At 31.7% G+C, this 25,582-nt stretch overlaps 2 protein-coding genes across 2 annotated transcripts; one reads left to right on the top strand and one right to left on the bottom strand.

The window, feature by feature from the left end:
- The first annotated feature begins 870 nt into the window (after positions 1–870).
- On the top strand, positions 871–3,094 carry LOC120145091 (protein PLASTID TRANSCRIPTIONALLY ACTIVE 16, chloroplastic-like). Its single transcript, XM_039158991.1, has 5 exons — positions 871–1,312; positions 1,440–1,892; positions 2,017–2,085; positions 2,336–2,394; positions 2,471–3,094. Exons 1-5 carry the CDS (start codon positions 878–880, stop codon positions 3,027–3,029), a joined length of 1,575 nt encoding a protein of 524 aa, XP_039014922.1. The 5' UTR covers positions 871–877; the 3' UTR covers positions 3,030–3,094.
- A 6,894-nt stretch (positions 3,095–9,988) lies between these two features.
- Positions 9,989–10,456, bottom strand: LOC120145663 (transcriptional regulator TAC1-like). The gene has a single exon (XM_039159443.1). The coding sequence runs from the start codon at positions 10,454–10,456 to the stop codon at positions 9,989–9,991; it is 468 nt and encodes a 155-aa protein (XP_039015374.1).
- Between the last annotated feature and the right edge of the window lie 15,126 nt (positions 10,457–25,582).

Genomic DNA, 25,582 nt, shown 5'->3' with positions numbered 1-25,582 from the left:
ATAATTTTTGAAATTTTATATGCGTAACACGTGTCAGATAAATGTCAAATTTAATGGTCGTTATGATCTAGGCACCTAAAACTGTAACGTTGGAAACACTAGGCAACTATTGCTATCAAAAAATTCTTTAGGCAACAAATCATATTTTAAGGTATAACTTGGGCACTAAAAATTGTATTAAGCTTTTTTTTTAACATCGGGTGACTAAATGAAAGCAAAACGTAACATAAGTGATAAATTAAAAATGCATATTACCAAAAGAAACCCTTAATATTTACCAAAATGATCATTTTGACCCTTATTCTTTTTTAGAGTCTTTTGACTCGCAACGTTTCATTTTAGGACAAAGACCCCTAATATTTGACAAAATAGTTAGCTTGAGCTTTATTCTTTCTTTTGGAGCATTTTGGCCCTCAATGTTTCATCTTAGGATATAAAGACGACTATTTTGGAGCATTAATTAAATGATCTTAAAAAGGAATAAGAGCCAAAGTGACAATTTAGTCAAAAGTTAGATACCTTTTTTGATATAATGCAATTTGAAAAATAGTTGAGTGACCAAAACAAAACCAAAGTGATAGTTGGGTGATTTATTATAAAATTTACCCTATAATCTAATATGTTTCTCAATGACTGGTGTCGAACTTCCTTGAGTAGATAAAACTCAGACTACGTGGCTCAATTCTATTTGTCAGCTTTCTATCACCATTCCCATCTGGATAAAACGCAATTTCGATTGCCATTAGCCACGGAGATTGAGGACTATGAACAAACTACATGGACCTTAGATATCTGTAACACACAGAAAAAAGAAAAGACTTGAATTGAAGGAGAGAGTCGCCATTTGAGATCGTTTCTTGGTTCCATTAGCACATCCATGGCTCCATCTCTCACCTCCAATTCGTTTCTCTTAAGCTCCACGCCCCAGTCAAGGCTAACCCTCAAGGCTCCAAGGCTCGCAGTGCTTGCCAAAGGGTCCGGACCCTTCTCTTCGTTTCAGCTCGGGAAAGCTAAAGACAACCCTGAAGATGGTCAAGCTAAAGACTCGGGCAATTCTAGTCCATTCCGGTTCAATTTTGGTAATTTACCTGATGTGAAAACTTTGGTCCCCGTAGTCACTAATCCTTCCACCCGTCTGTCGTTTGGGAACGTAAGAAGAAAAGATCCGAACACCGTGTATGTCGCCGGCGCAACGGGGCAGGCTGGCATTCGCATTGCACAGACGTTGCTGCGCCAGGGTTTCTCGGTACGTACCGGTGTGCCGGAGCTCGCTGCTGCTCAGGAGTTGGCTCAACTTGCTGCACAATACAAGGTTAGCACCATGCAGTATCATAAGAAGATGACACTCATGTATATATATGTCGAATTGATACATTTATGCATCATATAGACCTTAATTTTGTCTGCTAAAAGTTAAAATTAATCTTTTCTCACTACAGATCATATCGAATGAAGAATCAAAACGCCTAAATGCCGTCGAATCCACATTCGAAGATGCAGAATCGATAGCCAAAGCCATTGGCAATGCCAGCAAAGTTGTCGTCACGATAGGCCCTGGTGAGAACGGTCCCTCTTCTGCGGTGTCTGCATCAGATGCGGTGCAAGTGATTCAAGCTGCTCAACTAGCAGGCGTAGGTCACGTTGTAATAGTCTATGACGGTAATGCCGGGAATGCGTCTACCTACAATGTGCTCGACGGCATCACTTCGTTCTTTAGTAACCTCTTCTCTCAATCTCAACCGTTAAGTCTGCCGGAATTCTTGCAAAAAGTGATCGAAACTGACGTTAGCTACACGTTCTTAAAGACAACCCTGACAGAAGATTACTCGGCGGAGATATCTTACAATGTCGTGGTGTCAGCTGAAGGAAGCGTTGATGCAAACGACTACAAAGTAATGTAACATAATGTAATGTATGCAGTTTTTTCTATTCCATTGAAGAAAAAAAAAACCTTTTGTTTCTTGATCAGAATCTTTGTTTGTTTTGATGCTCAATATTTGTGAACACTTTGTTTAGGTTGCAAAATCCCAGATAGCATCTTTAGTGGCAGATGTTTTCTCCAACACAGCCGTGGCAGAGAACAAGGTACACACATTCAATCTGTTCATTCTTCTTTGTCTTAAAACCTTCGTCGCGAGAGTTCGTCGGTAAGACGATTGATCTAAGAGGAGATACGAAACCAAATGTAGCATTGATTGGTCCCATGTGAGTCTTGTTTATGTAAAAACTTGGATTCTTCATAAAGCAAAGTATTTAAAGCCTGCTTGAATTAGGATTATCTTTCTGGTTTGATTTTCGGGTACTTATATATCTTAATGCTTGCTAAATGAGACAGGTTGTGGAAGTTTCTACTAGTCCATCAGCTCCATTAAAGGGTGTGGATGAGCTTTTCAGGTATATTGCATTGGTGTTAGTTTTTCAATTTTATCTGTCCTACTCGAACTCAAGTATCTTGTTACTTGCTTTGAAGTGGTATTCCTGAGGATGGAAGAAGGAAGGTGTATTCCGAAGCTGCGGCAAAGGCTAAAGCCGAAGAAGAGGCGATATTAGCCGCCGAGAAGGCTCGGGACGCAGCCGATGCGGCGAAGAAGCTGGAAGAGGAAGTGAAAAAGCTTTCGAAGCAAGAAGCGAGGGCAGCCACACTAGCTGAAGAAGCACAAGAGAAAGCACAGGCTGCAGGTGCCTCTGTGGAGGGACTGTTGAGTAAAGCAAAAGAGTTGGGCACAGGACTTTCATGGGAAAAATTCAGTTCCCAAATAGCCACAGCCGTTCAAAAGAGTTCTAATGGAGAGCAGCCTAAAGTGCAGGTTGCCACTGTTAGGGGACAAGCCAAGGCTAGAAATCTACCTTCACAGAAGGCCAATGTTAAGCAAGCTACGACATCGTTTCTCCCAAAGGCGCAGGAAACAGCACCCAAAACCAAACCAAAGGCACCAAAGCCTACTGTAAAAGAGGCAGACAAAACTGAAGTGAGGAAGGTTTTTGGTGGCCTGTTTCAGCAGGAAACCATTTACGTAGACGATGACTGAGAAAAAAAAAACACATTTGAAACCAAAAACTTTGTCGGTTTTTAAGATAACTTTTTCGTGCTTGAGCAAATATTGTGTAATAATTGTTGAAAGGTGCTTCAAATTTAAGAAACATGTACTGCTTAAAGGCTAACTCATTTGATAAGAATATTTTCGACATCTGTTTTGAATTAATTCTATACAATGTATGATTATGCATTTATTTCACAATCATATCTAACATTTATTTTACAATCATATCTAACATTTTATGGTAAATTACACTTTTTTTTTATATTTTCGATATATGCTTTAAGGTCTTTCTTTTGTTTTATATTTTAAGGTAAATTACACATTTTTTTACTTAAATTGTCTATTTTGTTTCGTTTTAGTACTTAAACTTTCATTTATTTCACCATCACATCATACATCACTCAACTATCTTTTCACTCCTATTTTACTAGCTAAAGTTGAAAAAATTTCAATTTAACTACTCAACTTTCAAATTACTCTTATTTTAATTATTCTAATTTATTTTATTAATAATTTTTATAACATGACATTTTTATTCTTATTTTATTAATATATAATTAAAATAAAAAAATAAAGTTGAAAGTTGAGTGATTAAATTAGGAGTGATTTGAAAGTTAAGTAATTAAATTAAAAAAAATTTAAACTTCAATGACCAAACTAGGAGTGAGAAGATAGTTGAGTGATAAATGATGCAATTTACCTATTAAAAAGGTGTCATTAACGATAAGGCACCAAAATGAAATACAAAGTAAACATTAAGTAAATTTTGAAACAAACAAAAATTTAAATACTACAATAAAACAAAACTAATAATTTGTGTACTAAATATATAGTTTACCATTTTTAGTTATCATGTTCAATTTTATAATAAAATATGTCTAAACAAGGTCTCAACCTTGATACTAATAAAAATAATAATTTTTTAGTTAAAATGGTGGATTGGAAAAGACTATTACTAATCGTATTTTTTTGTTAAAATGGTGGAATGCGATTCCCTCCATTCTCTTAGGTGGCGTTTGGTTCGCTGTAATGTTTCTGAGAGAATTAGAATCTGTGAAGGAATTGGAATCTGTAGGAATTGAAATATGAAGAATTTGAAACCTGTTTAGTTAGCAGGAAATTAAATTGGAATCCAATTTCATATTCTGTTTGGTTCGCAGACATATAAGATGGACTTGATTTTAGTAATGTAAAATGATAAAATTACCCTTCTTGTTTTTTTTTTTTTGCTTAATTTTAGTTTGTTTTATAACTTACATGTAACAATATATTATAAAAAATTAAAAAATATTAAATTTTCATTTTATTGATTGATTATTTATTTCGATAAATTATAAAAATCGTACTAATAAACATCATAAGTTAAAATCATTCTAATTAGGGATGGCCATGAGTCAGGTTGGGTCGGGTTTTTGGTCCACCCGACCTGACCCGAGAACAAGGAAACCTCCACCCGAGACCTGACCCGACCAAAATAAAGTTTGACCCGACCCGAACCGACCCGAAATAATAAAAAAAATATTTTTATTCAATAAAAATAGTGACTTAATTGAAAAAAATTATATATAGAGGGGTATTATTGTAATTATTCCTAAATATATAAGATAAAATTATATATTTTTTCAGGTCGCGTCGGGTATTTTTCTCCCTAAACCCGAATCCGACCCGAATATCACATTTAAAAAAACCCGACCCGACCCGAATATCACACTTAAAAAAACCCTACCGACCCGACCCGAATAGAAAACTTAAAAAAATAGACCCGGCCCGAACCCGAAATTTAAAAAAAAAATCCGACCGATCCCGGTTTTTTTTTAAAAAAATCCAACCCGAATACCAAAAGATTGATGAGGGTAGTATGGTCAAATTTCACATTCTCTCCTCCAAAGGATTTCAATTTCATCATGTTATGGATGAAATTTACTTTCCGTCCCTTGATGGAATTAGATTCCAATTCCCTCTTTAAAAACTTGAACTAAACATGGGAAAGTGACATAATTGGATTTCAATTCCCCCTAATTCCAAGGGATTCCAGTGAACCAAACGCCACTTTAGATAATTGTTAATTCCCATCAAATTTGATAATATTATCTCTTATGTATTGAGTTTTCCTTATTTGAATTCTTTTTATCATATATTTTTTTAATTAGATAAGTAATTATTTGACCAAAAGATTGGAGCATATTTAAATACAAAGTTTGCATGTTGAGTAGCAGAAGTTAAACAAAACAAGCTACCGAACATTATATTTTTTTACATACATTTAAAATAATATATGTTGTGGCATCATTTTCCGTTGTGAAAATATAGTTATATTTGAAGATTATTTAATATATTAAGTATATCAATAATGTGTTAAATATGATTTTTTTATAAAATTTAAATAGTTTAATAAAAAAAATTATAAATTTTTATGTAAGTTTAATTTAACATTGAAAGGTTAATTTGTTAAAAATAAAATACGCCACAAGGACAATTTAATAAAATATATATTCAGGTAATCTTATATTATCTCATCCAAATATTATAATCTTATAATCTAGCAAAACAAACTAAACAAGATAATGTAACATTCCCAATAATATGACCGGTAATGTTATATTCCATGAATACTATTCTCAAAAGTAATCTTACATTCCATTAACCAAACACCCTAAGTAATATATATGATCTAAGTTTAAAATTTATCCTCAATAGTTAATAATCTTTAAAGTAAGTGGTTAAAAGTTATCCGTTGATATATATTTTTTTCTCTTATGTTATAGGTTAAATACCTATTAAAAGTAAAAATTCTCCTTCACCTCTTTTAAATAAAAATTGTTCAAAAAATATTATCCTCGACCATTTAATAAAATATATCCTCAACATGAAAGAAGCTTTTGTCCTATTTTTTCTTAAAGTGATTTTTTTATATTTTTTTTTTAAGTATTGTTTCAGGTGACTCTCTAGTATTATCATATATTTTTTTCCCAAAAGATATCAGAGGTCCTTGTACTTTCGAAAAAAAAACTAATGTGACATTCGTATTATTATTTTTTATCTCAATGTAACCCTCCAGCTTAGAAACAAACTCAATGTGCCCCTTTGGCCAATATTTTTTGTCTTTGACAGTTACAATATTGGCATGCCAATTTATGGTGTTGACGTGGCGATCCACAAACTAATTTATTCTTTTTTTTTCTAGGATCAAGAGTAACCTTTTCAAATTATCTATCTTTTACAATGGCTAAGATAGAACCAAAACCCTTTTTACAAAAGGATAAAGAAATGTAAACAAGAAAACCTCAAAAAGGTAGGTGTTTACAAACTAAGCTCACAAAAACACTCTATGTACAAGAGAAAAGGAAAATAAGATTGAAAGAGCTTTTCTCTTGATGTGGATTGCTTGGATAGATGTTGTAATATTCTTCAAGTTCCTCAACTTGATTTTATATGTTGGAATGAGTGACTAGCCGTTGAGATGTTTTGGAGCCATTTAAAGCATTAATTTTGAGCATTAAATGCTCACATGCAACTATGATATCAATACCGAGAAGTTGGTATCGAGATTGAGCATGAAAAAAATTTAAATTTATAGCCGTTGAAACCTCTATATTGATACTATTTAAAGGAGTATCAATACTCACCTTTTAGTATAGATACCACACCATGGTACCGATACCAGAAAAGCCTTCAGGAATTCCGGTCTCAAGACTGACATGCTGGTCTCGAGATTGGAAATAGTTTTTGGTTGATTTTAAGTGTTTTGAGTTTTTCAACAATATGTAAAAGTTTGACAAAATTAGAAAACATTTAAAACATATTTTCAAATTAATTTGGACTTTTAATTATTTTTGAATCATTTGAGCAAATTTAGTTAAATCTAAAAATATTTTGCCCTTATTTTTTATATAAAAATATAAGTTAAATAATATTATTTCATTAATATTGCGTATAAGTTCAAATAGAGACATTAAAATTATTGATAATTACTAATATTTTTAAGTAAAATATGTATTAAATGAAAAGTTTTAATGTTATTTTTCTTCACGTATTTTGAATTTTTATATTAGAATTATGTTGCTTTTCTTATCCCTTACATTTTTATTTAATGAAAACTTAACTTTTTATTCAAAAAAATCTATCATCAACATAGAATTGAAGATAATAAACGAGGTATGGCTACCAATATGAGTGTATTTTTTTAAAGTACAAGTGTATTTAAAAAAAACTTTAATATATATATGCACCTCCTTATCACCTTGTGATAAGAATGCCATTGTTCCTTCAAGTTCAGAACACAAGCTTTTAGGCAATAAAAGACATTCATTGCAGACAATGGAATAACTTGAAGGACCGATTTAACGAACACCTCCTTACCACCTTGTGATAAAGTATGCACGCACCAATTATGAATCCTTGCCAAAAACTTCCTCAAAGATAAGATTGTCGTTCACGAAAAGCAAATGCGAAATCGTTGGGGCATAACGGTTAATTCGAACACCCTTCAAGTGACCAGAGACCGTCGCCTGACGTAGTAGAGATGATAGGCCTTCACTGCATATTAGAAACATATATGGACTCAAAAGATCACCTTATCGGAGACCAAGCTAAGGAAACAAACTTCTACCCAACCACACCATTCACTAGAGGTGCACAAAAAATATCCGAAATCGGATTTGGGAAAAACCGATTTTTTTTAAACCGGATCGGATATTTTAAAATCGGATAGTATAACCAGTTTGAGAAAAAAATTGACGACCGAATTTTTTACCGGATTAAAAATCGGTTTGAAAAAATCGGATAAAAACTGATTTTTTATCCAAAAAAAATCCGGTATGGGGTTAAAAATCCGGTATGGGGTTTAAAAAATTGGATGACCGGATTTTTTACCGGATTAAAAACTGGTTTTTTTAAAAAAAATCGGTTTTTTTCAAACCGAAACCGGTTACATCATCCGACCCTCCAAACCGATTTTTTATAAACTGAATTTTTGACTTAATGAAAAAACCGGATCGATTTTTATCCGATCCAGATCAGATTTAAATCCGGCTATGTGCATCTCTACCATTCACTACTACAAAATAAAATATTGTGCACACACATCTTTTAATTACCTCGATCCAACTTGCCGAGAAACCCATTCGCGTGACAGCCCAAATAAAATCTCACTCAACCCGATCATATGCCTTACTCATTTGTATATATATATATATATATATATTTAAATCGTAACTTATTATAACTCAAATATTTTTCATATAAGACAAGCCTTTTCCCTTAAAAACATTATTTTAAAAATTGAATTCATTATTGTATTTTTAAATTTAAATAATTATATTTTCTCAATATTTGATGTTACTTTCATCTTTCCATGCAAAACTAATTCAGACACGCAGAAAGTGATATATATTTTCCGAAGAATCAGAAAATCAATGGCCCCTTCAAGTACTTTAAGCTATAAGCTACTAAATGGTGAGGAATTTAGATTTTAATTTTTTAATAAGAATTTTAGACATAATATAAATTAAGGAATAAAATACTTAAAAATTATTATAAATAATTATTTTTAAAATTTTTAATTTGTCAAATGTCAATATGATAATTATTTAAAAATCCTTAATTTATTTTTGGATTTGATCTATCCAATATATCATATTTTCAAACTATACATTATATTAAAATTTAAATATTTATCTACAACATATTCATTTCATTTGCATCATTCATGTAGAAAGATGAATTCTAATTCCAAATTTTCACATTATCGTTTCCAAACAGAGCAATAAAGAATTCAAAATCGAAATTCTTTTAGCCAAAACTACATGAAACGTACATTAACATGCATGCTGCATGCGCAGTTGGGGTTAAATGTTTGGTGATTGAATATTTGTTTTTTTTTCTGCCGAATATCTTCTTATTTTTTTATTGTTAATCTCATCTATTTATTTATTTTCATCTAACGATATTAAATTTATATAAAATTAAAATAATTTTATATTGTGTAATTGGATCTTATCATATATATATATCCAACCAATATTTTTCACAAAACATATTTGATTTATTATAAGATTCACATGGATGTAAAAAAATCTCAAAAATATTCGTACAAAGACCACAAATAAGTCAAAGATAAAAATAAACTCTAAAAAAATTCTCCTTATTAGATTAGCTATTATCCTTATACAAAAAACAAAATTATCACATAAATGCAACTAAAACAATCCAATCTCGCTCAATATCTTATAAACTGTCATATTTATCATACTCTAAATATATTGAATCCTACATCTTCGACAATCCATAATATTACGTGAAAGGTTAAACCGAATCTCCTTAGAAAATCCAACCAGTCCATTGGAATGCTTCAAAGTGTAGTTTATGTTATGTAATAAGGTCTGAGAAATCAATCTGAACCGAGTTTGCTGAAAACCTGTCGTTAATGGCCGACAGCTTTCGACAAGAATCACTTGTTTATAATCTTCTGTTTGGATTAATGTGTAACACATTAGTCATGGTTCAAATTCCTCTACTAAACATTAGTGTTTCATATTTTCATTGTTTTTCTATTTCTCATGTAAAGAACCAAAGCAAAACCCTAGAAAAAAAAACGATTGCTCACAAACTAGAAGCAAATCAAGCAATTGAGAAATCCTTACTAACTATATATAAAATTTACAAAACATGATATTTTAAATCCGATCAAGCTAAATTCTAATTAAAATACATGAAAAATTTTGAAATAAATAAATACGATCACAAATGTGGTGGCTAAATATTATTGCCCCTAAAGAGTTTGAGGCTAAGTATAGATGTAGGTTATATTTATCATCCAACAATTTTTAAAAATAATAATAATAACAAAGGAAGGGGAAAAACGTACCATGAATCCATGATATGATATTGATATTGTTTAAAAGTTAAAAGAACTTTTTGAATATCTTCGGTGATGATGAATCCTTAGGTTAAAGTCCGAGTCTAAGTTCAAGGTCCACTTCAGACATCGACGGACTCTGACTCGATGAAAACTTATTCTTGATACCCTCTTGAACTTCATTGCTCGGATTTTCATCAAATAAAGACAGTTTTCGGATTCTAGTGGTTTTGTCTATTTGGCTATCATCATCGTCATCATGAACCCAAGGCCACTTTCCATGGCTGCTTTCGTCTTTACTAGTTGCGGAGCTTGGATGTTTCGGAGAATACGAGGGGGTGGTCTTATAGATCTCCGAAGATTGTAGGGCATTTTCATGAGTTGGAGAAGGTTGTTTGAGCTTAGCTTTGTCTCTACGATGAATATTCATGTGGCCACCTAGGGCTTGTGCGTTGGAGAAACCTCTCTTACAAAAGGTGCAGTCATATGATCTTGCGGGGCTTGCTTCTTGTTCATCCGAGGATTCCTTGTCTGGTGAAGGCTGATGATCATTCTCCATTGAAGCACTTGGAGAAGGAAAAATGAAAGCGAGACGTGGTCAACTTCAAGATAGTGAAGGTGGTTTTATTTATAGACTATAAAAATGCAAATGATATGTAATTTCCCTGGATTTGGATAATTTCAATTCCACCAGATGACAAATCAATAAAACGTTTTTGAATTTTATTGGTCTTCGATGGAAATATAGGTTCTTTGATAAAATAAAAATAACAAAAAATATATTTTCAAACATCTATTATGGAAATTTAATGGGCTTATTTGGGCTTGAATTGAAGAATTTATGACAATGTCTCATTATGAATAAAAAAGAAAAGTTAAGATGAATTTTAAAAGAATTCGAAAAAATAGTACTTTTGGAGTATTATTATTAAGTTTGAAATGTTAGTAAGAATACTAACATGTATTATATATTTGTATGTGCTTTGTATTGATACTCGTGTAGATCGTGAACGAACACGTGATACGAGCAAAGCGAAAGGCAAGGAAAAAAGTTCAAGAATAATCGAATTTCGATAGGAAGGCATAATAGTGAGGAATACTAGGTAAATGCATTGATTATATACTTATATGATATAAGGACAACTTACAATGAGTCAACCTCGAATGTTTTTATAAAAGCATAATTTACAATATTTTGAAATATTTTCATAAAGTTTATGAAAATAATTTTATGAAAATCGATGTTTTAGAATAAATGTTTAATCTGCGAATTTGATTTAAAGGCATATTGTATGTGCATTGAGAGTCGTAGGTACATTTCGACATACTTTGTGTATGATGGTTATCGATCGATTTTATTTAATGCAGATGTTGCATTTTCGTATAAGTACTTTGTGTATTTTTGGCACTATGTGTTCATCCATAATATTCATAATGAGTTTGTGAATTACAGTTTCGATATATTAGTATAGTGTTCCTGTTACTACAGAACATATGCTTTTATTTAGCACTTATGTGCAACCCATGTACCTTGCTTTATCATTTGATATACATTGGGCTATTTTGAAATATATCGATTGATAGGTATGATGGGCATACTAAATATTGTTTCACAGGTTATTTGACGGAAACTTGGCTTATCAAGTCAGATTTTATGTGTTTTATGTATTTTATATGATAAATCATATTTTGATATTATAATGGTTTACTCATGTTTTAAAAAATGCCTTATTTGTTTTAATATACCTCACTAAGCGAATACTTAGCGTGTGATGATTTTCACTCGTAGGTTTAGTGTACGAATAGGAGTAAAGAGTGCAACTGACAACATCTTTCAAGGGTTGCCTCATCAGTAACAATTTGACATCTCCAGATGTTTATTTTGATATTACTAGTTGGTATGTACTTATATATGTTGTGATGCTCTGATAAGATACTTGATACTTGGTTGTAGTATTATATTTTATTTGAACTTAAACTATTGTTTGATGGCTTTTAAAAGTTATTATTTATATATATATATATATATATATATATATATATATATATATATATATATATGTATTTGAAAAATATTTTATAAATTATATTATTAAACCGTTTATTTAAAAAAAAATTTATTCGTTTTCAAGTATGAAAATGTTTTGAAATTCATGTGACATCAATGACTCGTGTATGTGGACGTATACGAGAAATGGGTGTTACATGTACAACACTAGAAAGAAAGACATGGATGATAAACTTTCCCAAATGCAGCAAGAGATTGAGGAAAATGTGAAAAAGATGCAGGCAAAAATGGAAGAAATGATTTTAAAAGAACAGGAAGACATTTTTAGAGATTTTTTAGTCTACTTAGGTAGAGAAACCCACAATGTGGAAAAGGTAAAGAGCCCGAAATTGTGACTGAAGGTCCAACTTATCCGCCAGGATTCACCTCGACTCACATCAAAACTCATCAATAAACCCCACTTTATACAGGGAAAGTACACATTAATCAAGCTGGTGTTTCCGTGAATTTGCAACAAGGAGCTAGTTCTTATCAAGAAGAGCCTCAATTTAAGCGTGTCCATGATTTAGAAGAAGAAGCAAGGTTAGAGCGAAGCAAACAAATGGAAGAGAAGTGGAAATAACTTAAAGAAGAGATTCATGTTATAAAGGAAGATAATGACATTTATGAGATTGACACACGTCATTATGATATAAAATAAATAGCCTTAATCACAATAAAATGAATAAGAATAAGTAGAATAGTAAGAGGAAAGGTCGATCCAAATGGACTAAGAGTTTGACAATTTCCTCGCTTTTGATATGACTTCAATCTTGATTTGTAAAAGAAAATAAGAGGGGGGTTTGAGAGTTGGAATAAAAGTAAAATGTGAAAGAAAAATAAAGAAGTAAACTAAGTAAATTTTAAGTGAAAATTCAATTGTTAAAAATTAGCCTTGGGGTAAAGCTTTTGCCTCGATTTAAATCGATCCTCGAATAGGATTTTACCTTCGGACTCACGACAGTTACAGTGTATAGGACCCAAGCCCTATAACTTGTTTTTCTCTCAAATGAATCGAGAATCTAAAATCTATCTTTAGAACTCGGTTCTTTGTGAGTTAATAGCGTCAATCACTTATTAATTCAATGCTTTAAAAATCTAGAAAAACCTGACTCAAATTCTATCGCCTCAATTGAGAATCTAACAAGATTTCAATTTCCCTTAGCGGACCACCACTAAGTGTGTTCACATGAAGTTGAATGTGCCACAAGTTGATCCTTCCTCCCAACTATTAATCGAAACCGAAATTCAATTTCAACGTGCACTTTTTGAAATGAAATCGCTTTTCGAAAATATATCCTTGATTTTTTAAAACTAAAAATGTAACCCTTGAGGGTATGAAGCGTTTTTCGATTCTCACGAATTAGAATAGAGTAATTGCTCTAGCCTTTGGCTATAGAAAACCTAGCTAAGCGTGGTAGAAACCATACTTAGCATTTTGAAAGAGAAATAAAGTAACTTGAAAAATATAAAAGAAAGAAAAACTTTTATAAATATAAAGAAAGAAAGAAATGAGAAAGTTTGAAAATGATTGAATGCTCAAGTGATGAGTCGAATATGATTTGAGGTTTACCCCATTGGGGTATTTATAGTCCTCAAAAACCCTAGAAAAATAATATTCAAAACAAAAGATAATTCCTAAAAATAAAAATAAGATATCTTAATTTAAAATAAAAAAAAAATCGGCTAACTCTTATTCTCCACGCCAATACTGATTGGATCTACTAGAAGCTGATGACTGAGCTTTCTAAAAGGTGTTGATTGGATGACACATCACCTACCACATCATCACCACGTAAGCTACCACATCATCAACATGTCAGCTGCCACATCATTCGCTGACTAGATGCCATGTCAGGTGTATCATGTTCCAAGTCGTGCATGAATTTCCATGAATCTAGAAAAATAAAAAATTGTACGATTTCGTTGTTATTAGCATAATTTCTGGAATTCAATGTATTGCATCGAAAATGAATGAAAAGACTCAAGTTAGAAACTAAAATGATCTAATCAATGAGTAATTAATAATAAAATAATGTATAATTTAAACACTAATCAAATTCCCCTTATTTGATGTTTGTCCTCAATGATTTCTCAATTACCATGCCAAAAATCTAAAGTTGTCAATCTCAATTTGATAGAATTTCCAAGATCTCTAAACAAACTCAGTCAATTAAATGTTAAAATTCAAGATCAATCAAGAAAGGCATAATCAATTAAGTGTAAATCTATTGGCATTGAAGAAGCTCAATTAAACAACCAAAAATGTGTCAAGAGGGGGTGAATTGGCTTTTTGAGAAATTTAGGGATTAAGGAAATTTAAGGATAGGAAAAATGATCGACTTTCTCAACCAAAGTGTACATCCACTACCTTAGCTCTTCACCAAGGATTTTCTAACAAATTCACTAATTTGTTCTTTCTTTTTCACGGAAAAAGAGATAACATTTACAAATCCCTATCTTTTCAATGGCTAAGATAGAACCACCCCCCTTTTATAAAAGGTAAAAAGATGTAAACAATAAAACTCTTACAAGGTAGGTGTTTACACAATTAAGCTCACTAAACACTAATATTTACAAGAGAAAGAAAATAAAGAGTGAAAAAGCTTTTCTCTTGTGTTTGATTGCTTGGATAGGTGTTGGTTACCTTTTCCAATTGTCTTGAACTTGTATTTATAGGTTGGAATGTGTTTGTGGTTGTTTCTAGCCATTTGGGGATGTTTTCTCTGAAAAATAAACTACCCAGAACAAGGAGTATCAATACACCTTTAATAAGTATTGGTACTTCCTTTGTTATTTTTAAATAAAACTAGTTGTTAAAGATCGTTAGGCTTGATAGTATCGATACTATGGTCATGGTATTGATACTACTGTGTAAAGTAGTATCGGTAACCCTTTGGGTATCGGTACCTATTTTGCTTTATGGAATTTGAGTCGTTGGAAAACAACTGGTAGTATCAATACTTCTATTACCTTTGGTATCGGTACCACATGAACAATATCAGTATTATTAATATAGTATCGATATTGTAAGAACAATATTGGTACTACTTGTTCAGAAAACGTTTTGTGCTCAAATTCTTGTTTAATCGACTTTGAATTATTTTTGAAAACTTTGAATAAATTCAATCAAGTCAAAAAAAAAACATTTTTCCCTAATTTGTTATATCAAAACATTATAAAACATTGTTCAACAATGTCCCCCTTTTTGATATAAAAAAACATTTGAAAAATCATTTTTTGACAAAACTCTCCCTTAATAAAACATTTAATAAAAAAAAGAGAAATATTTGGATAATATTAAAGATCCCCCTTTTTCATTGAGAAATTAAAATTTTTAAAACCTAACTTCTCCTCCTTTTTGTTATATAAAAAATAATTCAACTTTAAAGTTCAAAACTAACAATGGAGAGTAAGTGGTAAATTTTATAATTAAAAGCATTTGAAAAATCAAAAACTCCCCCTAAATAAAAGCATTTCAAACAAAATTACCAATTTACCCTTAAAATTATATATCTTTATCAATTTACCCTTGAATTTCATGATAATTTCTAAATTACCATGCTTTCAATCCCTTACATCATCACTGAATTTTCCAAAAATTACAATCTAGTCACTTAAATCCAACGGTTCATATTCAACATGAAAAATTATCTCAAAACCAATTATTGACATTTAATCTTTCCAAATTAAGATATGGAAATAACATTCTTGACCTTTCCTTATCATCTTTCAAAATATCTCAAAAATCCAATTCGATTCGATTATCCGGATTTTCTCGAACTTTATTGTTTCATATCTTTTAATACAAAATCCGTACGAAAAATTTGATTCTCACAGAAACTTCATTCTTTGGGCAGAACTATTCATTTACGGGACCAGATTACATAACTTTTTAAAATTACACTTTGGTACCTAAACTTTCCCAAATTTATAATTTGGCTACTAAACTTTCAAAAAATTTATTTTGGTGACTAGATGAAATTTTGGGGTTTTACAATTGAAAATAATTCGCTCACTTTGTTTGGTGTCATGTTGACGAAAGCTCCCCACTAGCAGCGTCGATCATTTCCATCTCCATGGGAAGCAAACCTTCATAGAAATATTGTAGAAGTGTTTGTTTGATCAATCTCTGTTGCAGATAGCTCGTACATAGCTTCTTGAATCGCTCCCAATAGTCGTAAAGTGACTCCTTGTTCTTTTGTTTAGTACCTATGATGCTTCGGCTTAGTTCGCTTGCCTTCGCTACTGGGAAAAACCTGTCAAGCAAAATGCAATTTAAATTAGCCCAAGTATTTATCGAATTTGGTGGTAAGTAAAATAGTCATTCTTTTGCAATGCAGAAAAAGAAAATGAAAATGCTCGCAATTTAATTTGGTACTCGGATACTCCTTGAGGTTTCATGCTTGAATAGACTAAATGAAATTTGGCTAAGTGCTTATGCGGACTTCCACTGGGAAGGTCATGAAAGGTCGTAAGTAAATGTATCGAACCCATCTTGAGTTGAAACGGTGTTTCACCTTAAGGGAAGGCGATGCAAAGTGGTTGTTATACCACAGGAGCTGAGACTAGTTCACGAATGGTTTGATCGCCCATTGGTTTAGGTGTTGTATGTTGTGCGTTGGATCGACAATGGGTGTGTTATCGGCGTCGATTGAGTTGGTGAATTGCATGGAATCTGTTGATTCCTTGTATGTGGAGTTAATTGTATCTTCATAACTTCCTTGTTCTTGTTTTTTTCTTTCCTCCCAAAGTATCTGACCATGAATATGTCTTGCTCACGCTTTGATTTTTGGATCAAAACATTTTAATGTGTCCGGATTATTCCTGGTCATATATTAAAAACAAGAAAATTAAAACAATAACTATGTCATAGTCCCCGACAACGGTGCTAATTTTAACACGCATCATTATAATGTCAAAATAAATAGCCTTAATACCAATAAAATGAATAAGAATAAGAAAAATAGCGAGAGTAAGGGTCGATCCATAGGGACTAGGAGTTTGACGATTTCCTCGCTTTTGATCTGGCTTCAGGCTTGATTTGTAAAAGAAAATAAGGGGGGATTTGAGAGTTGGAATAAAAAAGTAAAATGTGAAAGAAAAATAAAGAAAGTAAACTAAGTAAATTTTAAGTGAAAATTCAATTTCTAAAAATTAATCTTGGGTTCGGTTCATTGTGAGTTACTAGCGTCAATCACTTATTAATTCAATGCTTTAAAATTTTGGAAAAACCCGACTCGAATTCTATCGTCTCAATTGAGAATCTAACCCGATTACAGTTTCCCTTAGCAGACAGTCGTTAAGTGTGTTCACAGGAATTCGAATGTACCACAAGGAGATCCTTCCTCCTAACTATTAATCGAAACCGAAATTCAATTCCAACGTGCACTTTTTGAAATGAATATGCCTTGATTATAAAAGGATGGTTGATACCGATCCTTGATTTTTGAAAACTGAAAATGTAACCCTTGAGGGTATGAAACACTCTTCGATTCTCACGACTTAGAATCGAGTCATTGTGTAATACCCCAAAAATTTGGTTAGTGACCAAACTGTAAAGTTTGAAAGTTTAGTGGCCAAAGTTAATTTTGGAAAGTTTAGGGACCATAATGATAATTTTCCAATAGTTTAGAGACCAAAAGGTTAATTTCCTAAATTTATGTATTTTCCCCTGTAAAAGAATAGTTCAACCTCAAGAATGACGTTTTCTTGATAATCAGATTTTTTTACCTTGAATTTATGATTAAAAGCTAAAAAGTGTTGAAATTTGGTAAAATTTGATAAATCAGATGGAATAGAAAATTCAGGGAAATTTGAAGTGCATTAAATTGAGCTTAGAAATATTATTTCCACGTGTAAAAATGATGTAAAATAATATGGGCCATTGGATTTGAGAATTTATTTCCATGTTAAATTTGGACCGTTGGATGAAAAATGGCAAGATTGAAATTTTGGAAATATTGCATGGGTAAAGTTGTAAAGGGTGAATTATTTTGTTCATCTTCGACTTTATAAAGATTATGGCTTGGTGTGGATGTAATTATAAGGATTCATTAATGGTAAATTACTCATTTCTCAATTAAATGAATTTTAAATTCATTAAGCTTAAATAAATGATAAATTAACATTAAATTAACTAAAATTTCATAAGACCAAGCCATTTTTAAGCTCCAATTCGTGCTCCGCCATACCTAGGTAAGAGAATTTTTTGAGCAATTTCCTTTGGATTTTGGATCGAACCGTGAAATAGAAAATTGTTCTATTCGAAAAGCTATATCATTTGGTGCCATTATTGCATGCTAATCTTGCTTGTATTCAAAGATCCCAAATTCTAGGGTTTATTGAATTTATGATGGATTTTGATGTTATTGAGGTTGTAGAATCATTTCCAAGCTTGATGGATGATCAAATCATTATCAAGCTTCTTAAAAATGGATTTATGATTTTTGACCTAACCCTAAATTTAGGAGAAGCTTGTGTTTTGATGAAATTTGACTACGGGATTGATTTTATAGATTTTAAAATGTTGAATAGAGGTTGATTTCATGCTCGAATCGAATTGAAATCATGAAAACCCTAATCTTGAATGTTCAAAGTATTCCACCTAGGCAATTGAGGGTGAAAAAAATTTATGGAAAAATTATGTAGGGGCTGGAAATGATGTAGGAAGTATTCTACAAGCCTTAGAAAAAATTTGAGGACCATTTTGTAACTTTTGGAAAATTAGGGACCTATTCAACAATTATGGGAAAGTTGTGGGTTAATGTGTAAATGTGCAATAGTTGATGTACTATTCTGAAAATTAATGTTTGAGTGTTGAAATTGTAGTTTAGATGTGAAATTGGATTATTTTGGAAAGTTTGTTAAAGTTGAAGTTCAAATCACAAGTATGGAAAAGTTAGGAACTTAAGTGAAAATGTTATGTGAAATTTGGATAAAAAGGGACTTGAATGGTCAATTTTAAAGTGTTATGGTTAACAATTATATTGTGACATGGAATTAGTATCGAATGATCATCGAAAAAATTTTAGGATTGTGTGCCTATGTTAGTAAGATTCTAACATGTGGGTTGAATTTGAATATGTTTGTAATGATGCTTATTTAGATTTTGTTCTTGAAATCAAGATCAAATATTATCAAAGCTAAGGGAAAACTTAAGGATGGAATGTGAAATCATAAGGGAAGTTTGCAAGCTAAGGACACCAGATAAGTGCAAATTTAATTTGTACTTGTGTTATTGAACAAACACTGGATTGCGATGAGCAAGTGGTAAAAAGTGACTCCTAATTGCTATGTGATTTTTGGTTTATGCATACATGTTCATTTGGTGAGCTAATAGAATTAGTGAATAAGCTGAAAATGCAAATTGATTAAATCTTCCTAGATTTGTGTTAAGTTTAGAGAATTATCATAAATTCTAAAACATTTATTAGAGAATTATTTTTACATTGTTAGATTATTGTACAAGTCTAGTTTTGTTTAGAACAAACGAAAATTGATTTCTAGGTATATACAAAAATATATGAATTTTTAATCGAGTATATGTCAGAAAACAGGGCACCAAATTCTATTCAAAATAGATTTTGTCAGTCAACTTTGAAAAATCACCATAAATTGTACAAATTGAACTAGAAGGAGTTCTTTCTATGGATATATTAGTATTTTAGTGTAGCTTCCAGTGGTATAAAAAAAATAATTTTTAAAGGTGTAGATTAATAAAGAATAATATTTCTTTAAAGATAGTGCAAACTACCAGAATATGAAATTATGACCAATTTTGGGATTTAACCGAATTAGAAGCAAATGATCAAGTTAAAGCTTAGTGAGACTTATATTTTGACTTGCATATAATTTCAAAAATGAGTGCAATGCATGCATAACATTATACATAGGTGTTCTATACATAATCGGGTAGGACTTGCGATGAGTCTACCTTATTTATGTGGGCATGATATTTCATTCATCATATATTTGACATATTCTAAATATGTCAAAGGTTGAATATAAAATGCATTGAACACTAATCGTTACATACGATGTTTATCATGAACATATATGATATTTATAATGAATGATATTTTGGGTATGAATTGCCCAATGTTAAATTATGATAATATATTTTGCCATGGATGAATGAAATAAAATAGATTGGTTGCTCAAGTAAGTCATTGAAGGAAAGGGTGTAATTGGCATGCCATAGAGTCTAGCAGTTGCATAATCAGATTAGCACTATAGTGTGTAAGGACACTTAGTGTATATGGTACTGTGGTGTGTAAGGAAACTTAGTACAATACTATAGTGTTTAAGGACAATTAGTACAATATTGTAGCGTGTAAGGACACTCAGTGCAACACTGTGGTGTGTAAGGACACTTAGTGTATATGGTAAGCACTTTGGTGCATCTTTGACTCGAATAACCAGGGTCTTCATAGGTTTATGTTTGGGCTAGGTTTTATTGGTTAATAAGCGATAAACATGTGAATAAGCTTATGAGCTTATGGAATACATGAAAAGTATATTGGTAAGAACTTTATATGTGATTCATATCATGTTCATGTTAGTTTAGTAGCATGATTGGAAATACAGGTAAAGTGATCATAATGCATTGAATATTATTATTGTTTACATTTATGTGTTACATTGCCTTGAATGTTTCTATGGTTGCCTCACTAAGTGTATACTTAGCGTGTGATGATTTTCACACGTAGATAAAAGGAAGAAAAAGGTGTAAGGAGCTGAGCTTGGCATCAATCACCAAGGAATATTTTAGGTAACAGTAGTGACATCCTACATTGTTCTAAAGTTTCTCGTTGGCATGTATACGAGAATGAAATGTCTGCAAATTTGTATAATAGTTAGCAATAAATAAATTTATAGTATAAATATATATATTACTATAATAAATTATATTTTAATTATTAATTAAATTAGATTTTTAAATAAAATAGTTTTATTTATTAAATGAACAAAGCAGAAATGCTTGTTACTACCTGAGATTGGATTTGAATTAGAAGTGGAAATATTATATTTTTGAATTCCTCTGATTATTTATTTCATAATAAATGTACAAATATGGAATTTGTGAAAGACACAAGATTTTAGCCATTTTGATGTGACATCTATGACTCGTGTACGGGGACGTATACGGGAAATAGGTGTTACACTTTTCCAAAAATACAATCTTACCATTTTAATCCAACGATCCCTATTTAACATAAAATATTAACTCAAATCCAATAATCCATGTTAAATTTTACTAAACTAAAATATTGAAATGAAATTATTAACCTTTTAATATTATCCTTCAAAATTTCCTGAATTTTCGATTCGATTCGATTATTCGAATTTTTATTGGACTTTAGTGGTTTATAGCTTTTTATACAAATTTTGGGAAAAAAATCTTAACCCCACAAAAGCATCATTCTTGGGGGAACTATTCATTTAATGGATACATTTGGAAAATTACTTATTTGGTCCTTAAACTTTTCTAAAATTTATATTTTAGCCACTAAAATTTCAAAAATTTCATTTTAGCCACTTGCTAAAATTTGGGATATTACACGAGAAATGAAAAAAAAAGCTTTGAAGAGTTAAAAAGAATTTGACTGAAGCATTGGTATTACAACCAAAATTAGGAAAGGCTTTTTTCTTATTTAGTGATGCTTCATTAAATGGGTTAGGGTGTGTGTTAATGCAAGAAGGTATGGTTCTAGCTTATGCATCTTGAAAACTAAAGACACATGACATAAATTATCTTACTCACCATCTTGAACTCGTAGAGTTCTGTTTGCGTTCAAGATCTGGCGTCATTACTTGTATGGAGAGTAATGCTACTTATTCACGGACCACAAGAATTTAAAGTATTTATTAACGCAAAAAGAGCTCAACTTGTGCCAAAGGAGATGGGTAGAGCTTCTAACAGACTATGATTTCATGATTGACTACCATTTGGTAAAAGCCAACGTAGTGGCTGACGCATTGAGTTGAAAGGCCTTTTCTACTTTAAGGACCTTGAGTCTTTGAAAGAAAATGGTGTTTTATCAACTGAATTAAAAGTAAAGCCTAACTTAGTAGATATGATTATGGAGCTGCAACTAATAGATGAAAGGTGCATGATGAAGAAAATGCAATTTGGAAGCAAGGATGCCAAAGATTTCAAAATCAAGTCAAATGGGTGTTTATACTACCGAGAGAGAATTTATATTCCCAATGATGAAGTCTTGAGGTAAGAAATTTTGCAAGAGGCTCATTGTAGTCCTCTCACAATGCATCCATGAGGTAACAAAATATAACAAGATTTGAAAAGTTGTTTTTGGTGGCTGGGAATGAAAAGAGTTGTGATGATATTTATCGTTAAGTATTTGATGTGCCAACAAGTGAAAGCTAAGAATCAAGTGTCTTATGGAATTTTACAACCGATATTTATTCCACAGTGCAAATGGGATTCTATATGGGTAGTGACGGACCAACTTACCAAGTCAGCCCATTTTATCTTGTCAGGACAAACTACTCCATAGAAAGGTACATCGAGTTACACATACGAGAGATTGTGAGGCTTCATGGTGTACCAATCTCTATCATTTCAAACCGTAATATGAGGTTTACTTCAAGATTTTGAGTTTTTTTTTACATAGAGCCTTAGGGATATTATTAAAATTCAACACTGAGTTTCACCCTCAAACAGATGGTCAATATGAGAGAATTATCCAATTTTTTATGGCATGTTGCATGCCTTGTGATAGAGTTTGAGAGTTCATGGGAACCGTATTTGTTGTTAGCCAAGTTCGCATACAAATAGCTACAAATCAAGTATCAAAATGACCCCATACGAGGCTTTTTTATGGTAGGAGATGTTGGACTTTGCTGAATTGGTTTAAACTCATGATCGTTAAGTAATTGGTCCTGATCTAGTTACGCATGTCAAGGACAAAGTGAAGGTTATTCAAGACAACCTCAAGATAGCTTCTGATAGGTAGAATTCGTATGTCGATTTGCAAAGAAAATATATTGAGTATGAGATTAGAGAAAAAACATTTCTCAAGGTCTCACCATGGAAGAAAATACTTTGATTTGGAAGAAAGGGAAAACTCAGGCCTTAATTCATTGATCCTTATGAAATCTTAAAAAAGATCGGTCCAGTAGCATATCAGTTAGTGTTAACCCCATATTTGGCTAGAATTCACAATGTTTTCCATGTGTCTATGCTGAGAAGATATCATTAAGATCCTTCACATGTCATAATTCTAGAGGCCATTGAGATTCAACCAAACTTGGCTTTCGACGAGGAGCTTGTGAGTATGGGATCAAATAATTAAGGAATAAGTCGATTCTTCTTTGGAAGTTTTATGGAAGAACCATAATGTCGAGGAAGAAACATGTGAACTGAGGAAGCCATGCACAAGCAAAATCCTCAACTGCTTTGTTCAGGTAAGACAATTCGAAGATGAATTTTTCTTATGTAAGTGAGAGTTGTAATGCCCTAAAAAATTCTTTAAGGACTAAATCAATAATTTTTTATTAAGAATTAGTGTAGTGATTTTCATTAGTGGTAGAATTAGATGTAAGTCTTGGTTAAATGAGTTAATTTTGGAAAAAATTGACTAAATGGAAGAGTAAGGATTAAATTGCGTACAAATGAATTATGCAACTCTAAAGTGGAAATAAGGAAGGATTTGGACTCTTTATGGAATAATATTCCCAAAAGAGTTATGGATACCAGTACAATCAAGGGATGTGAACCATTGGACTTTGTTGGGAAATCCACTTTTGATCTAAGCCATTAGATTTGAGATATTATAGTTATTTTTTAGGGAAAATAAAAAAGGGATTATACTATAGGTTTGAAAGAGGAAAAGATAAAACAAAAAATTGTTCATCTTATTCTTCTCTCAAACGCCATTTTAGCCAATGCAAGGGTTTTTATCTTTTTTCTTCACTTTTCTATTAAAAGAGTGGGATTTTAGGGTAGTTCGTGAAATACAAAAAGGTTTTTCATGGAATTTCCTTTAAAATGAGTATAGTATTGTTCTAGTTTAAGGAGTGTGGCTAAAACTCTAGAAAACCCATATGGGTTTTGTGTAAGAAACTAGAGATTTTTTTTATAGAAAACATCAAATAGAGTGACAATACTAATAGAAACCTAACTAGTATATTTATTCCATGTTGAAATTAATTGTTGAGTATATATGCACTTGTGAGGCCAATAATGCATATATGAGTATAGTTGGTGAATAACTATTGATGAGAAATTATTGTTTGCGCATGTGTGGAATAATTTTTGAAGTTACTCAAGAAGACTCAGAGGTTGGAAATTCTCGTGGCAAGAAGAAAGTTGATAAATGAGCCTCCTTAGAGCTCGAGTTGGTATTTGGTAAGATAAGTAAAGGTGAGTGCAATTCAAATTGTTGAACTTGATTTATTATCCATGGAGGCTTGTGGTAAGTCTTATGAAAAAACATCGTATGTCCGGGTGAATGTATAATAATATGGAAATTTGGTTTTATAAATGAATTGCTCAAGTAGCCTAGATAGTGGTCTTATGGAACAATGGCATACATAGGGTCGATCAACTGCTCCTTGGACCTTCAGATTCTTTCACCATAGAGGAGTGATTCTATATTGGTGTTGGCATTATAGTGCGATTGACACTTTGGTGCGTTTAAAGCTATTGGTTCGTTCACCCTTGCGAGGTGAGTTCTATATTGGTGTTGTGTTTGGTATTATATGCTAATCATATTGGCTCGCGTCACCTAGTTATACCTCTTATAAGGATTACTTTGGGCGCATCATTAATGAATTCTAATGTTTGAGTATGAATTTCATAATTATTATACATGTTGGTTTATGAGTTATCATAAAATGTTTCACTTGTTTATTATTGTAATTTTAGTTCTTATTGTCTCACTAAGATGATTTCTTAGTGTGAGTTGTTCCCGCACGTAGGTACTTCGAAAGAATCATAGTTAGACAAGTGTTGCATCACCGAACGAGGGCCACCGAAAAGCAATCATTGTAATGGATTTACTTTTTTTTATTTATTTTTGATATCCTAGTAGTTGCATGTATATGGTGAATTCTAGACATCCGATGTAGTTTACTCTTATAAAGAATTGTAATGGTTCTTAAGAACCTCGTTTTGATTACACATAGGTTAAGTAGAATCATTATAAGCATGCTTAGTTTATCTTCTGATGTGTTTCATGGGTATATTAAATATTAGTTTTACCGGTGTAGATTTATTATGAGTTTAATATTTGAATTATGTGTGAGGAACCATATTTTATGTTGGAATCCAGGTTTTTTGGTTGCAACTCAGGTTTTGAGGTTGGAAACCAAATTTTTTGGTGTAAGTTTGTTATGAGTTTAATGTTGGATTTATGTGTTTTTAACTGTTGTAATTTTTTATAAGCTTAGTGATTTGAACCATATGTTAAATTTCATCGGTGTAACTATGTGTTACTTTTACTGGAGTAAATCAGTGTTTTGAAACATGCTACACCAAAAATATGAGATGATTATTAGTAATATATGTTAGACCATATATTGTTTCTATGATTGACATGACATCTCTTACTCGGTTATACGTTTGGACCAGGTAAGGGGTGTTACAGGTTGTTTGTGACAAGTTTTGCCAAA

Source organism: Hibiscus syriacus, unplaced genomic scaffold (genome assembly GCF_006381635.1).
Source record: "Hibiscus syriacus cultivar Baekdansim isolate YM2019G1 unplaced genomic scaffold, ASM638163v2 tig00110893_pilon, whole genome shotgun sequence".
Lineage (NCBI taxonomy): Eukaryota > Viridiplantae > Streptophyta > Magnoliopsida > Malvales > Malvaceae > Hibiscus > Hibiscus syriacus.
Note: the sequence above shows the minus strand (reverse complement) of the source record. Positions and strands in the feature narration are given on the sequence as shown.